General features: G+C 39.7%; 1 protein-coding gene across 2 annotated transcripts in view; it reads left to right on the forward strand.

Moving 5' to 3' along the window:
* The window catches only part of Wdr64 (WD repeat domain 64), a 104,447-nt gene that overhangs the window by 36,181 nt on the left and 54,413 nt on the right, over window positions 1–13,853 (forward strand). For both annotated transcript variants that reach the window (XR_013043415.1, XM_042258656.2), the window contains exon 10: window positions 10,550–10,689. Coding sequence is in view for 1 of the 2 variants with exons in the window: in XM_042258656.2 (XP_042114590.2) it covers window positions 10,550–10,689 (140 nt within the window). In the remaining variant the exon portion in view is untranslated. The remainder of the gene's footprint in view (window positions 1–10,549; window positions 10,690–13,853) is intronic.

Here is a 13,853-nt window from a genome sequence, read left to right on the forward strand (position 1 = left end):
GTTAGTGATACTACTTGCTTATAGGGCTAATTATAATATTCAAATCAGTCCAAGGACGAGAGGTGGTAATTCATGCCAGTAATCCCAGCACTCAGGAGGCAGAAGCTGGAGGAGCAGGGGTTTAAGGATATCCTGTGCTAAAAAAGACCCTGTCTCAAAGTAATTCAAATAAGGCGCTTAGCAGAGTGTCCCACAGCAAAGCATGTGATAGTCACTTGCTGCTGATAACATATGTACATTTCATATGGCAGATTTTAGAAATAAGACAATGAATGCATCCCTAGAACTAATAGGTTCTCAATAAGTGCTAGTTTCGGGGGCCATTGAGATGACTCAGTGAATAAGGGAAGTCTGTGGCAAGCCTGACCACCTGAGTTCAATCCCAGAAGCCACATGATGGAAGAAGAGAACTGACTTCCAGAAGTTGTCCTCTGACCTCCACATGTACACTATGATACTTGTGCCCACACACATATGCACTCAAAAAATTTAAATAAAGAAAAATGGATTTAAAAATAAATGTTAGCCCAATCCATTACAATTCATAAGCAAAATCAATTTGGTAGTGGTTTTATTGAGATGAAACTCTTGAGACATCTGTACTACTGAGCATAAACATCTATACACTTTGTGGTGGTTTGAATGAAAATGGCCCCCATAGGCTCACAGGGAGTGGCACTATCAGGAGGTGTGGCCTTATTGGAAGAAGTGGTCACTGGGAGCAAGCAGGCTTTGAGGTTTCAGAAGCTCAAGCCAGGCCAGTGTCACTCTCTTCCTGCAGCCTGTGGATCCAGATGTAGAACTCTCAGCTACCTCTCCAGCACCATGTCTGCCCATGTGCCACCATGCTTCCCACCATGATGATAATGGACTAAACTTCTGAACTATAAGCCAGCCCCAATTAAATGCTTTCATTTATGACAGTTGCCATGGTCATGGTGTCTCTTCACAGCAATGAAACCCTAAGACATTCTTATTTCAGTGCTTGGAAATCATTGAAAAGGTAAAAGCTCATTTTTCTCAAGTTCACTGTGTATTTTATATTTAAATTTATATTCCACTTTTAGCCTTCCAAAATACTTTTTTAAAATTAGCTTATTATTCATATACTACTTTTAAAAAATTACAGAGTGTTCTATTGGACAGAAAACCCAACAAAATAGTTAGAAGAGCTAGGTTTAGTGATAGCCAGGCCAGCAGTAACTAGTATAATTTTCAACAATCATTTGCTCTTTCTCTGTTATTTTCCCTATCTGGCAAAATCAGGAATTTGAACTGTAAGCATTCCAAGAGCCCTCTGATCTAAAATACTGTTGTTACAGTTTTCAAAGACATTCTGAGGGAATGTCCTTGTAAACTCTGGAACTCAGTTTGTTACCAAATATTACTGGAGATTATATATATATATATATCTTTGTATAGAATAAAGCTTTTATATAGATCAAAGAATCTGTGGCTCCAACATTGTGACAATTCAACTAAAGGCATTTAAAAAAAGAAAGCAAGACACACAGAGGAGATGTCTGCAGACCAGCGTGTGAACCAGAAGCATGCTCCCTGACACTTAGTGGTGATTCTAAGAAGACACAGGAATCTGATTCTCTCAACCATTGTCTCATTACAAGGGCCACTAAAGGGGCCCCTGCTGAGGCCTACATCACACACAGGAACAAATGCTAGACCTAGGTACTTTCTAGAAAGAAAATTGCGTCATGACTTCTTAACCTCTGTAGCCTCTTCCTGAGTTGGTAACTGTCTCAGCTTCTCATCTTTGGTAGAAATGGGTGTACTTCCAAGCCTAGACGACAAGCCACAAGGAAATGGAGGGGCTCCAGCAACAATCACATTGTCTGGTAGATGGCCCCGTTGAGCATACAGTGTTCATCTGAATTCCATTAACTGACAAAATACCCAAAGAGATTAGTTAAAACAGAAGGAAGTTTTATTTCAGCTCATGCTTTCAGAAGTTTCAGTCCCTGGTGATTTGGCTCTGTTACTGTAGGCCTATGAAGAGGTAGAAGTATCCAGTTTACTATGAAGCAGAGAGAAACAGGAAGGACCATGTTCCCAGTATCTCTTCCAAAGGCATTCCCTTAATGACCTCATTTCTTCCTACTCAGCCCCTCCTCCCAAAGCGTTCACCAGTTCTCAATAGCAGTACAAACTGCCCTCAAGAGGAACATTCCAGATCCAAACTAAAGCAATGTCTAAGAATCAGACTAGATTCTGTCCCATCAAGGCATGTCTGCAGCCAGATAAAAATATTAGCCTTGCATCCTATCAAGCACAAACCCTTGACTGAGCAGTATTCAAGTAGCTTGCGAAAGGAGCTGACTTCTAAAACATGAATGACACATTAATCTTAACCACCTCTTTGTGCTCACACCAAAAAGAAAGCAAAACTTTATGGAGATCAGTTTTAGAATTCTTTGTAAGCTTAGCTTTGTAATCAATTCTAGGGAAAAATATTTTGGGAAAGTTCCAGGAATCACATGATTTTAGTGTTGTAGATAAAGGCATTGACACCATTAACCTCAGTGTTATTCATAGTATAAAATCCTCAACTACAGCTCAGAAATACGACAAATTAGGGGGGTTGAGCTCTCATGAAAACCAGCAAATGTCAAGCAGTATGACTGACAAGCAGCTAGCGCTTTCCAGCATGCATGACTTAATGAATTTCCCCCAGATGTGGAGACTCTAATGGTAGAGAACATCCCCTCCTTGGGACAATACCCTTGTTGATGAGTGGCTCAGCTGTGAGCCTCTACACTGTATGTGCTGCTGCTGACTCCACACGTACAAGGGCTGTTTTGCTCCCCACAGCTGCCTGTGTTGAGTGTACTAGGACACTTGATGAGCTTGGGAAAAACAGAAGCTCTTCAGGAAACAAACAAACAACACGCAAAACAAACAAATACCCCCCCCCCCAAGACTGGGTGTTTACGGGTTGGTGGTGGCGCACACCTTTAATCCGAGAGGCAGAGGCAGGTGGAGCTCCATGAGTTCGAGGCCAGCCTGGTCTACAGAGCAAATTCCATGATAGCCCAGGCTACACAGAGAAATCTGGCTCAAAAATCAATCTAACAAAACAAACAACAACAAAAAAGAACTCATGACTGGGAACTTACAAAAACCAACAACAATAACAAAAAAAAACCTTTATATTTTCTAAGCATTATTTATTGACTACCACAATTTTTTTAACACAATACTATCTTCATTTATTATTTTAAGAATTAAGCACCTCATTTGGATGTTCTGAGCATAAAAACCCAGGTCTCCATGATAGATGAGGACATCATGGGAATAGAAAGAGGCAGGATTCTGGGGAGGCTCTCAGGAATCCACAAGGTTGACCCCACCTTGGTCTGCTGGCAGTGGTCCAGAGGGTGCCTGGACTGGTCTACTCTGGTGACCAGCCTAGCAAATGACCTAGCTGTCATCATAGAGCCTTTGTCCAGTGACTGATGGAGGCAGATGCAGAGATCCACGGCCAGGCTGAGCTCTGGGAATCCAATTGATGAGAGAGAGGAGAGATACTGCAGGCAAGGGATGTCAAGATCATGATGGGAGGAAATGCAGAGATGACCGGCCATACTAGTGGGAGCCCATGAACTGTGGACTGGTGGGTGTGGAGCCCCCATGGGACTAGACTAGGCCCTCTGGATACAGAGGCAGTTGTTTGGCTCGAACTGTTTGGGGGGCACCCAGGCAGGGAGATTGGGATCTGTCCCTGGTCTATGGGCAGGCTTCTGGAATCCGGTGCCTGTGGTGTGACACCTTGCACAGCCTTGGCGCAGTGGGAAGGGGCTTGGACCTGCCTAGGCTTAGTATGCTAGGCTCTGCTGACTCCCCATGGGAGACCTTGATTTGGGGGATGTGGGGATGCAGGGTGGCTTGGGAAAGAGGGCTGGGGTGGGAAGAGGGAGGAAAGGGGATCTGTGGATAGTATGTGGAGTGAGTAAAAAATGTCTTAATAAAGGAAAATGAAAAAAAAATAAAACAGGTCTCCCACCTATGATAACTCGGGAGCACTACACGAATTTTTTTTCCCATGATACAATCAACAAATATCTTTATGCAACTGTTAAGGACAAGGAGCTAGGGACCGACCCATCAGACTGTGATCCTAACCTTCAAGAATTCAAAATCTAATAACAGAAGTAAGACAATTCCAGTCAGCTCTAATGCAAAGCAGAGTCTGAGTCAAGAAACGATGGTGATGAATCTAATGCAGGAATAAGTGGAGCACTGTCTATCTCAAGAGCTCAGGATCTTGTGGCCTCACATGGCCTTTCTGCTCATTCTGGTGGCATCACACACTGTATGAGGACTCTGTTGGCATCTACAGAAGCAGTAGAGCCTGCTCTGAAGGAAGACAAGGAAGACTGTTTCTCCACAGTGCACACAGGCAAAATCCCGGTTAAGAGGCTGGCATGAAAACAAACGAATGTGTTACAGTGTGATCAATGAACAACTAATACTTCTCACCATGTATAATCGTCTGAATTGTTGTCATTAATGAAGACTCTATTAGTAAAAAAGTTCAAATTCTCAATAACTGCGAATATCTCAATAACTGCAAACATTGCCCCAGGGCAATACTCTTGTTGACTGGTGACTCCGCCGTAAGCCTTGCTACATGTACAGCATGCACTGTTGGTGACTCAGGCAGAAGTTCTCTGCTGTGCTCTTCTTCATGGAAAGCTTCAACTCCCCTGGGAGTAGTAACACCCACTTCAGGGATGTCACCATCAGTGTTATCATTATGTGTGGGCCAGAGGGACAGATTTCTGAACATGCCTAGTAATATCATACTTCTTGGCTGTTGCTGGTGAAAGGCAAAGAGGGAGAAATAACTGAATTATTGGAATTATTACTTTGAAGCATGTGACCAAACCCCTGAAGGCTTCCTTGTTGCTATAACAATGTTAGCTTGCTCTCTACTCTCACCAAAGTAACCTTGCCTTCCCAGAGCTCACTCACACTCATAAAATTGGGCTGAACTGAATCTTTAAGATCATCATTTTACACAGGAGGAAACAAAGACAACTCTTGGCCACAAGCTGTGCAGCTTAGTCAGCTGGTGGAGCTGAGGGTGAATCAACTGTCTTTGCCTTCAGCCTTGTTTTCTCTTTTCTGGACCACTGTGATCCTGTGCATCAGGGAGCTCTCCCACACTATCCTCTGTGATCTGAGCCAGCTCATTTCATCAAAAGTGATGTGCTGGAACTGAGTGACGCACATCCAAGAGGAGTTTGCTAAAAGAAAGAAAAGTCTGCCTTTGATGAATAGCTTTATTTAAATCCTGCCTTAGAAAAGGGGAACGAGAGAGAGAGAGAGAGAGAGAGAGAGAGAGAGAGAGAGAGAGAGAGGAGAGAGGAAAGAGAATGAGTAACACAACAGGGAATCAACAACTTATGAACCACAATTTATAATATAAATGGTATATATAATACATTATATTTAATATTATGATTTCATTATTTGTATTTGAACTTGTCTATGAATACTTTCTCTCTAAATAGTTCACGCTTGCCTTAAGGCTGTATTAGATTATAAACACTTCACATCAGGAACCATACTTTACGTGTCCGTTAGAAGCTTCTTCCAAACTCTCCAAACATTTTGTAGAATGCATTATACAAAGCAGGGACTTAGAATAATCATACTAGTGGTTGTATCGTCCAGTGAACAGTCAGGATCTGTTCAGGTAGATATGTGTGAACTTGTTTATTCTCACAAGGAAACTATAGTACGAGTTCATTGAACTAGTAGAGCCAGAAACTTGGTTATAGAGCTAATAAGTGATATACCAGATTTCAGATTGAAACACTTCAGAGTACTCACTCAGCAAGCAACAACTGTGTACCTGTTATTTGTCAAGAATCACCACAAATGATCAATCCAAGGCTCATCACACAAACAACAGACAGACAGGTCTAATTATAGGGCGAGTGCTGCAGAAGGCTGAGGCCTGGGGAGCATGGAAAAAGACCTCTTACCTTCATCAGGGACCAGGAAAGGAGACTAGGGGAAGCACAGAGAGGAATCCAGAATTCAGTCCAAAAGCACATGACTTTGGGTCGGATGGCTCATTAGGTAAAGGCACTTGCTTCCAAGCCTGCCAAACCTGAGTTCAACCCCTGGGACCCACATAATGGAAGGTGGGAACCAATTCTTACAAGTTGTCCTCTGACCACAACACAACACATAGGGTATGTGGTACACCCATACCCCACCCCACATACACACATGTACATGCAAAATAAATAAATACAAATTTTATAATTTTAAGTAGATATTAGGGAAGAATGATATTTAGAATCTTTGTATCCTCAAAAATCTAGCAAATTTCCATGCAGGTAATAATTTCTCAGGAAAGTTTCATTCTTGCTCTTAATATTTAAATTTAAGAAATTCCTGGTTATCTACCTTCAAATAATGTGTTACTGCATTAATAATTGAGCTATCAAAACAAAATACCATACATTAAATAACTTAGACTACAAAATTTCATTATCTTATAGTTCTGGAGGCTTCGGGTCCAAGACCAAAGCTTCAACATGGTCACCTCCTAATAAGGGTTTTCTTTGTGCTGTGTAGATGGCCTCCTCATGTGGTAGGGAGATGAGAAGCAAGCTACCTGACTCCTTTTCTTATGAGGACGCCATCCTTATGACCTTATTTAAAGTTAACTATCTCCCCAAGGCCTTATCCCCAAGCACCCACACATTGATGCTTATGGCCTCAACCAGATTGAGAGGGCACAATCTAGTCCCCAGCAAGTAAGAGCCATCTGAGTCCTCATTTTTCAGCCTTCTCATACTACACCAATATGTGAGCACCTAAATGATGTAATTGACCTTCACAAAGGGACTAGACAAACAATCAACCAAGGGTCCATTCTCAGGAGATGCATGTCCTCCCCACCCTTATCCCTTGGCAGTTCAACCTCTGAGCTGTGACTCCTCATAGCAACCAATGTGAGCAGCCCAATAACTACTTGATGAGCTCTCCCTGTGTGTTACCTGGTAGGACACCACTGTAAGTCAGAAGAGAATTTTGCCTCAAAGAGGAGCCTACTAGATTATTTATTATAAATTAATAGCGAATGATTTATGAAGAGGGATTGTATATTGACAGGGCACTCAGTCTTGTTTTGTTTTGTTTTTAACTATGGAGATATTCTGGTATATCCTTGAAGAATGGATTGGGAGAGAATGAAAAGGGTAGAGAAAATACTACAGTCCTTTTCCTTGGGGTCCAACAAGATAATAGAATTATTGGAGCATCTGAATCTATCACATTTGGCTAACCTATGAATATCTAGCTTCCAAGTCACCCAGTTGTACCTTGTACATAACTGGCCTTTTTTTATCAGGGATCTGTCTACTTATACAAAAGTATCTAGCATATAAAGGCAAGTCGGTCCTGTGGGTGGCAAAATGCATGCTAGCAGATTAAGCAAAATAGATAAGTTAAATTTAGGATTTATGTATAACTGTCCCTTGGTTATGAGAACCTGATTAGAAGGTAAAAAGGAGAGCATGGCACCCAAAGGTTCTCCTCTGACTTCCTCAAGCACCCAGAGGCTTGTGTGCACCCATACTGTGAAAACACAAGCACACAAGCATACACTTATAGATCTCACACACAGACACACACACACACACACACACACACACACACACACACACACACACACACACATGTATGCAGAATCTGGCTAGCTTTGCTCCACATGCACAACTTCTCATCTTGGGCTATCTTCCCCAGACTCCTAGCACTTAGGTGTGGTCAGGTACTAACTTTTAGTGAATGAACTACAAGAGTCAAGATTTAAAATGACTAAGAAGAAAGATATTTTCATTATTTGTGTCATATGTATATGGAATTTATTTGTTATAAGCAGCCTTTATTATTTGCACAAATGCACAGCTATAATTTATTTATGTTTTTTAAAAAAAGTAAGTTGTGCAATGATTTTTAAAATATAGATTTTTTTTAAGATATTGGATTTTCTATTTCACAGATAATTCATTAAATGTCATCCTGGAAGCTGAATCATAAAAATATTACAGAATTTCAAGATAATAGTCAAGAAATTATATGATCCAACATCCTTGTATTACAAGAAACAAGCTCCCCAGGATTAAATGATTTAAAGTATTAAATTATTCAGCTTAGTGATTTAGATAGGATGGGTTTGGAATAATATATCAGAAAGCGGAAAGAAGAGGTTTGGGGAATGGCTCCATGTAAGAGTGCTTGCTGCAGAAGCAAGGGCACCTGGATTTGCTCCCCAGCACTCATGCAAAGCAAAATGAAGTATCATTTCAGCTGCATTAAATACTTTAAATCACAGCGTCCTCATGATGGTCAGGCTGATAAAGCCAATGTCCTTATGGTTGGTAGAAGCATTTTGGAAAGCAACTTGGCAATGTGTCTTAAAGACATAAACATGACTTAACATAATGTTTCCACTTTTGGAAACTCACTGTTGGCAACTAATCTAAGAAACAAAAGTGAACACACAAATGGGCTGTTCCTTACAGCATTGCTGAATAAAATAAAACAGAAAATGCAAAGTCAGAGAACAGTATGTCATAGATGATGGTTAAGAAATTATGAACTATCAACGGAAAGGTATTCAACTATGAAAAAGCAATGGTATTCCATCAATTCTTGCAACATGGACATCATGCTGATGATATAAGGCACACACAGAAAGACAAATACTACATGTTCTCTTTCTATGTGATCTTAAGTCGATCTTGAAGAAGAAAGTAGTATAGCAGTTACCAGAGCCCGGGCAGGGGGTAGGGGAGGGAGGGATTCGAAGAGATGGTGGATGGTTAGAAGCACACAGTTGGGAAGAAGGAATTCCTTCCAACATTCTGCAGTTTAATGACAGGATAACTGTGGTTGAAGCAATCAATTGACTAATTCACCATACCTAGTAGACAGGATTTTACAATGTTCCCATCACAGAGAAACACATTTCTGGGATAAAAGGTATTATCCTGATCTAACTATCATATACTGTATAAAAGTGTTGAAAGTGTTATAACACATACTACAAACACATGCAGTTACAGTGTCAGGCAATGCTCTCCAGGCTCAGTGAGAGACCCTGCCTCAAAAAACAAGATGTAGCACACTTGCGGAAGATACCTGAACTTGACCTCTGCCATTCATTCATATTCTCTCTCTCTCTCTCTCTCTCTCTCTCTCTCTCTCTTACACACACACACACACACACACACACACACACACACACACACACACACACAATAAACTGCAAAAAAGATGTTAACAAGTGATTTCCTGTAGGGAATGGAACTAGAAATTGGAGTATAAGGAGGCAGGCTGGAAGAAAGTTTTATTTATTTATTTATTTATTTATTTATTTATTTATTTATTTATTTATTTGTTTGTTTGTTTTACAAAAATGTCACCCTTCTATACTGTTTTACTATGTATCCAGATTATTTTAGCAATTGAAAGACAAAATCTATGCCATGATAGTAGTTACATATAAATGTCTTCTTGTGCTTGTGGTTCTGCTGCAGGAAAAAGGAAAACGGAAAAATATAAGGCGGATGATTTGTTCATGCTGGATATTATGAGCAGTTTGCCTCTTCCCTTGATTTCTTTTATTATTACAATGTTTGCATAATTTAAGGCTGTAAAAACAAAAGGCCAGCTGCCTGAAATATGTTTTGGAAGTAAATAAAGTATAAATAATGTATTAATGCATGACAGAGTAGGGAAGTATTAAATCAAGAAAAGTACTCATGAAATATTTATGGGAATTCACATTTGTATGTGAAGATACGTTCATCACAGACAGATCCAAAACAAGGCTAATGCCTTACAAGTCAGTCACAGACGAAATGCCTCTGGGGAGCTGTGGGCTGTGGTTTGCTAGAAAAAAGACAAGGATTGTCTGTCTTTCTTTCTCTCTTTCTTTCTCTCTCTCTCTCTCTCTCTCTCTCTCTCTCTCTCTCTCTCTCTCTCTCTCTCTCTTCCTTTCTTGTTTTTCTTTCTTAATAATCTACTGAATCTCACTGAATGAGAGATGCTTTCTGTGATGGTGAATTTTTATCGTCCAGTTGCCACAGCCTAGAATGAGAAGATCTCAGTGAGGGGCTATCTAGTTCCCATTGGCCTGTGGGCATGCCTATGATGATTGTCTTGGTTATGTTCATTGATGCGGAAAAATCCAGCCTGAAAGTGAGTCACATCATTCCCTACTGTGAAGAGTAGAGACTGCTATATGAGCAATAAGCAGGCATGCATTCATTTTTCTCTGCTCTTGATGGTGGGTGTGTTGTGACTGCTTGTTTTAAATTCCTGCTGCCTTTACACTCCTGCTGTGATGGTCTGGAACCTGAAATCATGAGTTAAAATGAACCCTTTCTCTCCTAAGTTACTTTTGGCCAAGGTGTTTTTATTACAGCAACAGCAATAAAAATGTGGAGACTTTTTAACTTTTGAGCACTTGAGAATGCAAGGCCTCTGTCACTGTTGTCCTTTCTAGGAGATGATAAAGTCCTCCGGCTGTGGCACCCCAATATCAGCACTAAACCAGTTGGGAAGCTGGTGGGGCACATGTTCAGCATCACAGAGATCGTAAGCAACGAGAAAGAGCAACATGTCATCAGCCTTTCCTCCGCAAAGGTAACAAGAAGAAAACAGTAGAACCAAAAGGAAGCTGCTCTTCAAGTCAACTAGAGGGAGGCCTAGCACATGTCTGCATACACACATGCACACATGCACACATACACACTTACATGCATACATACGTGCATCATTTTTCTCTGGAGTAACTGATGGCTGCTGAGAAAAATGATGTCACTGAGAAAAATGATGTCAGTATAGAGAAGAACAGCCATTGCACTGTTCCTTTTGACCACAGCATGAGACAGGACATGTTGAAAGACAGGTATAAAACTTCATATTGGGAAGAAAGACGGTATTTTCCTCTGTAGTAAAAGACCAGAGGCTCCCAATCTAGATAAGATCATCATCATTAAGGAAAGAAAAAAACAAGGACTTCCATGTTTTTCTTTGGTATGAAACTGATTTAAATATTCTGGCTAAAGTAATACAGAAAGAAAAAATAAGTTATAAATGTCAGAAATGAGAATCTTGAATATTCGCAATACATTTGAAAAAAACTTATTTGTTTGATTGAATACAATTTATTTGAAAGTTTTAGGAAGAATAGTCCAATAAGGATGGTTAGTTATAATAACAATTTCATGTATCACCTCTGAGATTCACTGCTACCTCCTCCCTCCCAACTTTCTCCTTTCTTTCTTTCTTTCTTTCTTTCTTTCTTTCTTTCTTTCTTTCTTTCTTTCTTTCTTTCTTTCTTTCTTTCTTTCTTCCTTTCTTTCTTTCTTTCTTTCTTCCTTTCTTTCTTTCTTTCTTTTTCTTGTTTTTCTTTCTTAATAATCTACTGAGTTCAGCCTGTGCTGACCATATACTCCTAGAGTATATAACCACTTTCTTTCTTCCTTTCTTCCTTCCTTTTTCTTTCTTTCTTTCTTTCTTTCTTTCTTTCTTTCTTTCTTTCTTTCTTTCTTTCTTTCTCTCTCTCTCTCTCTCTCTCTCTTCCTTTCTTGTTTTTCTTTCTTAATAATCTACTGAATCTCTATAATCTGAATAATCTACTGAATAATAATATATTAAAGTATATAACCACTAGAGCCTGGTTGACCTACCAGGGATACACCCTTAAGACAAAACAAAACAAAACAAAAAACTCACTCACTCCCTCTCCTAAAAGCCCAACTGTCAGATTCTCTGCTAGGAGTGGGGATTTATGAGCCTCTCCCACAAGTATTTGATGTTTAAATGATGTGTGTGCTGATATCTTCACCTCATTTTTTTACTTGCCAATTATCACAAAGAGGGAAAAAATGTGAGAACAAGACAACAAAATTAGCAAGTCTTGTTCCACATTGATATATATATCAACTTACTGGTAACAACTAAATAAGCACATTTTGCATTGAATTCCCTATAAGGACAATGTCAAATACTTACCATCCATTTGTAGTACAGCTGTACATAATCCATTTGTACTTAATTTACACATACCCCAGTTCTCAAATGGTTCTGTCCATGATGATGAGTCTCAAAGGGGTTTCATCACCTCACACATGTCCAGGCTCCTTGCAATGTAAAATCATGTAATCCATTGAGTCAGCACCATTTGGTTCAGAAATTAACTTCTTGTGGCCATTGGGTAAAGTTTAGAAGGGCAGGTCAAATCCCAAACTCCCTTAATATATGATAGACTAATCTGTTCCTAAATTGCTCACTCCATCTAAATGACACTGTTTCTAAAGATGGGCTGTAATGATGATGTTTTCACTATGTCTCGATTTTCATGTTTCCATTTAAAGAGTACTTATGGTGCAACATAATGACACATCTCTTCCCTATTATCCATTTGAGCTTTGCTGTAGTCAGCAGCAGAGATATTGATAGCACTTTCATTGGTCATTACACTTGAGTGAAGTGCCTCTCCCAGTTCCCCAGTCACTGTGTGTTCATGGATTATGAATATCTTGTTAGTGTTGCACCTTTTCAGACTAGGATGTTCTCTTGTCTATGAATATGACACCAACTCCTAAAACTCAGATATTTCACTCTACTCATTTTATGACAAACACTCATCAAAGTGGGGGGGGGGGCGGGGAAGAAGTATTAATACCTTTGGCTATAGCAACTGACATGAAGCTTGCCAGAAGAAAAGCCAGAAGCCATTGCTGAATCTGAGCATGCACCCCTTGGTGAACAGAATGCTCAAATTTTCAATTTCCTTTATTATTACTTATTAGTTGTTCCTTACAGAGGGTTTTGGCCAAAGCCTTCTCTTGTCCTTTTCTATAATGTTTTGTGGCTATCGACTTTAGCTTCTCCCCGCACCTTATTCTCAAAGTTAATCAACTTCATAATTTAGTGTTTTTCCCAATGCCAAAATGATCCTTTTGTTTAATTCTTACACTCCCAATTTGTTTGAAAAAAATCAGCATTTTAACTCTTACTGCTACAAGACTGTGAATTTTTTTTGTAATTTATGTTTACTTGTGCATATGCAAGATTTAATTATGACTTGTAAATATTCCATTCTGTCACCCCAAGACTTGTTTAGTGAAAGTGGAAATCTTGTATGCTTGTCCCTTATACCAATGCAGCCTCTTTCTGAAACGGTTTGTCCTTGTTTTCTTCCTAAGCCTCCCCAGGGCTGACTGACTTTAGGTAGGCTCTCCCAAGCTTTGACACCAACACCTTTGCTCAAACACTGCCAGCCTGTGCTTGGAACAGCAAGCTCTCATAAAATCTCCTCAGTATCACTGCTCTTTCCTCTCAAAGGCACTAGCATATTACAAACACCTAAGAATGGCATCTTTATGCATCTGTGTCATTATATTTTTGTCTCATTTATTTCTACCATTCTGTCCCCACGGCTGGTTCCTTATCTTCAGACAGCCTTCCCTTCAGTTATTTTCTCTAATTCCAACTTCCCTTAACATTTCTTCCTCTTCCCTCATGATCTCCTTTCTTGTTTGATGACTTGCATACATAAATACGCATTCTCAATTTAAAGTCTAGTTTCCGTATAAGAGGAGATATGAAGTACTTTTTCTTTTTGAGTCTGGCTTATTTCACTTAACGTATTTCCAGTTGCATCTATTTTCTTGTGATTATCATAACTTCATTTTTCTTGATGGTGGTACAAAGTTCTGTTGTATATATGTAGCACATTTTCTTTGTCCATTCATCTCTTAATAGACACCTTGATTAGTTCTGTTTCCTGGGCATCTTGA

This window comes from Peromyscus maniculatus, chromosome 11 (assembly GCF_049852395.1).
Source record: "Peromyscus maniculatus bairdii isolate BWxNUB_F1_BW_parent chromosome 11, HU_Pman_BW_mat_3.1, whole genome shotgun sequence".
Classification (NCBI taxonomy): Eukaryota; Metazoa; Chordata; class Mammalia; order Rodentia; family Cricetidae; genus Peromyscus; species Peromyscus maniculatus.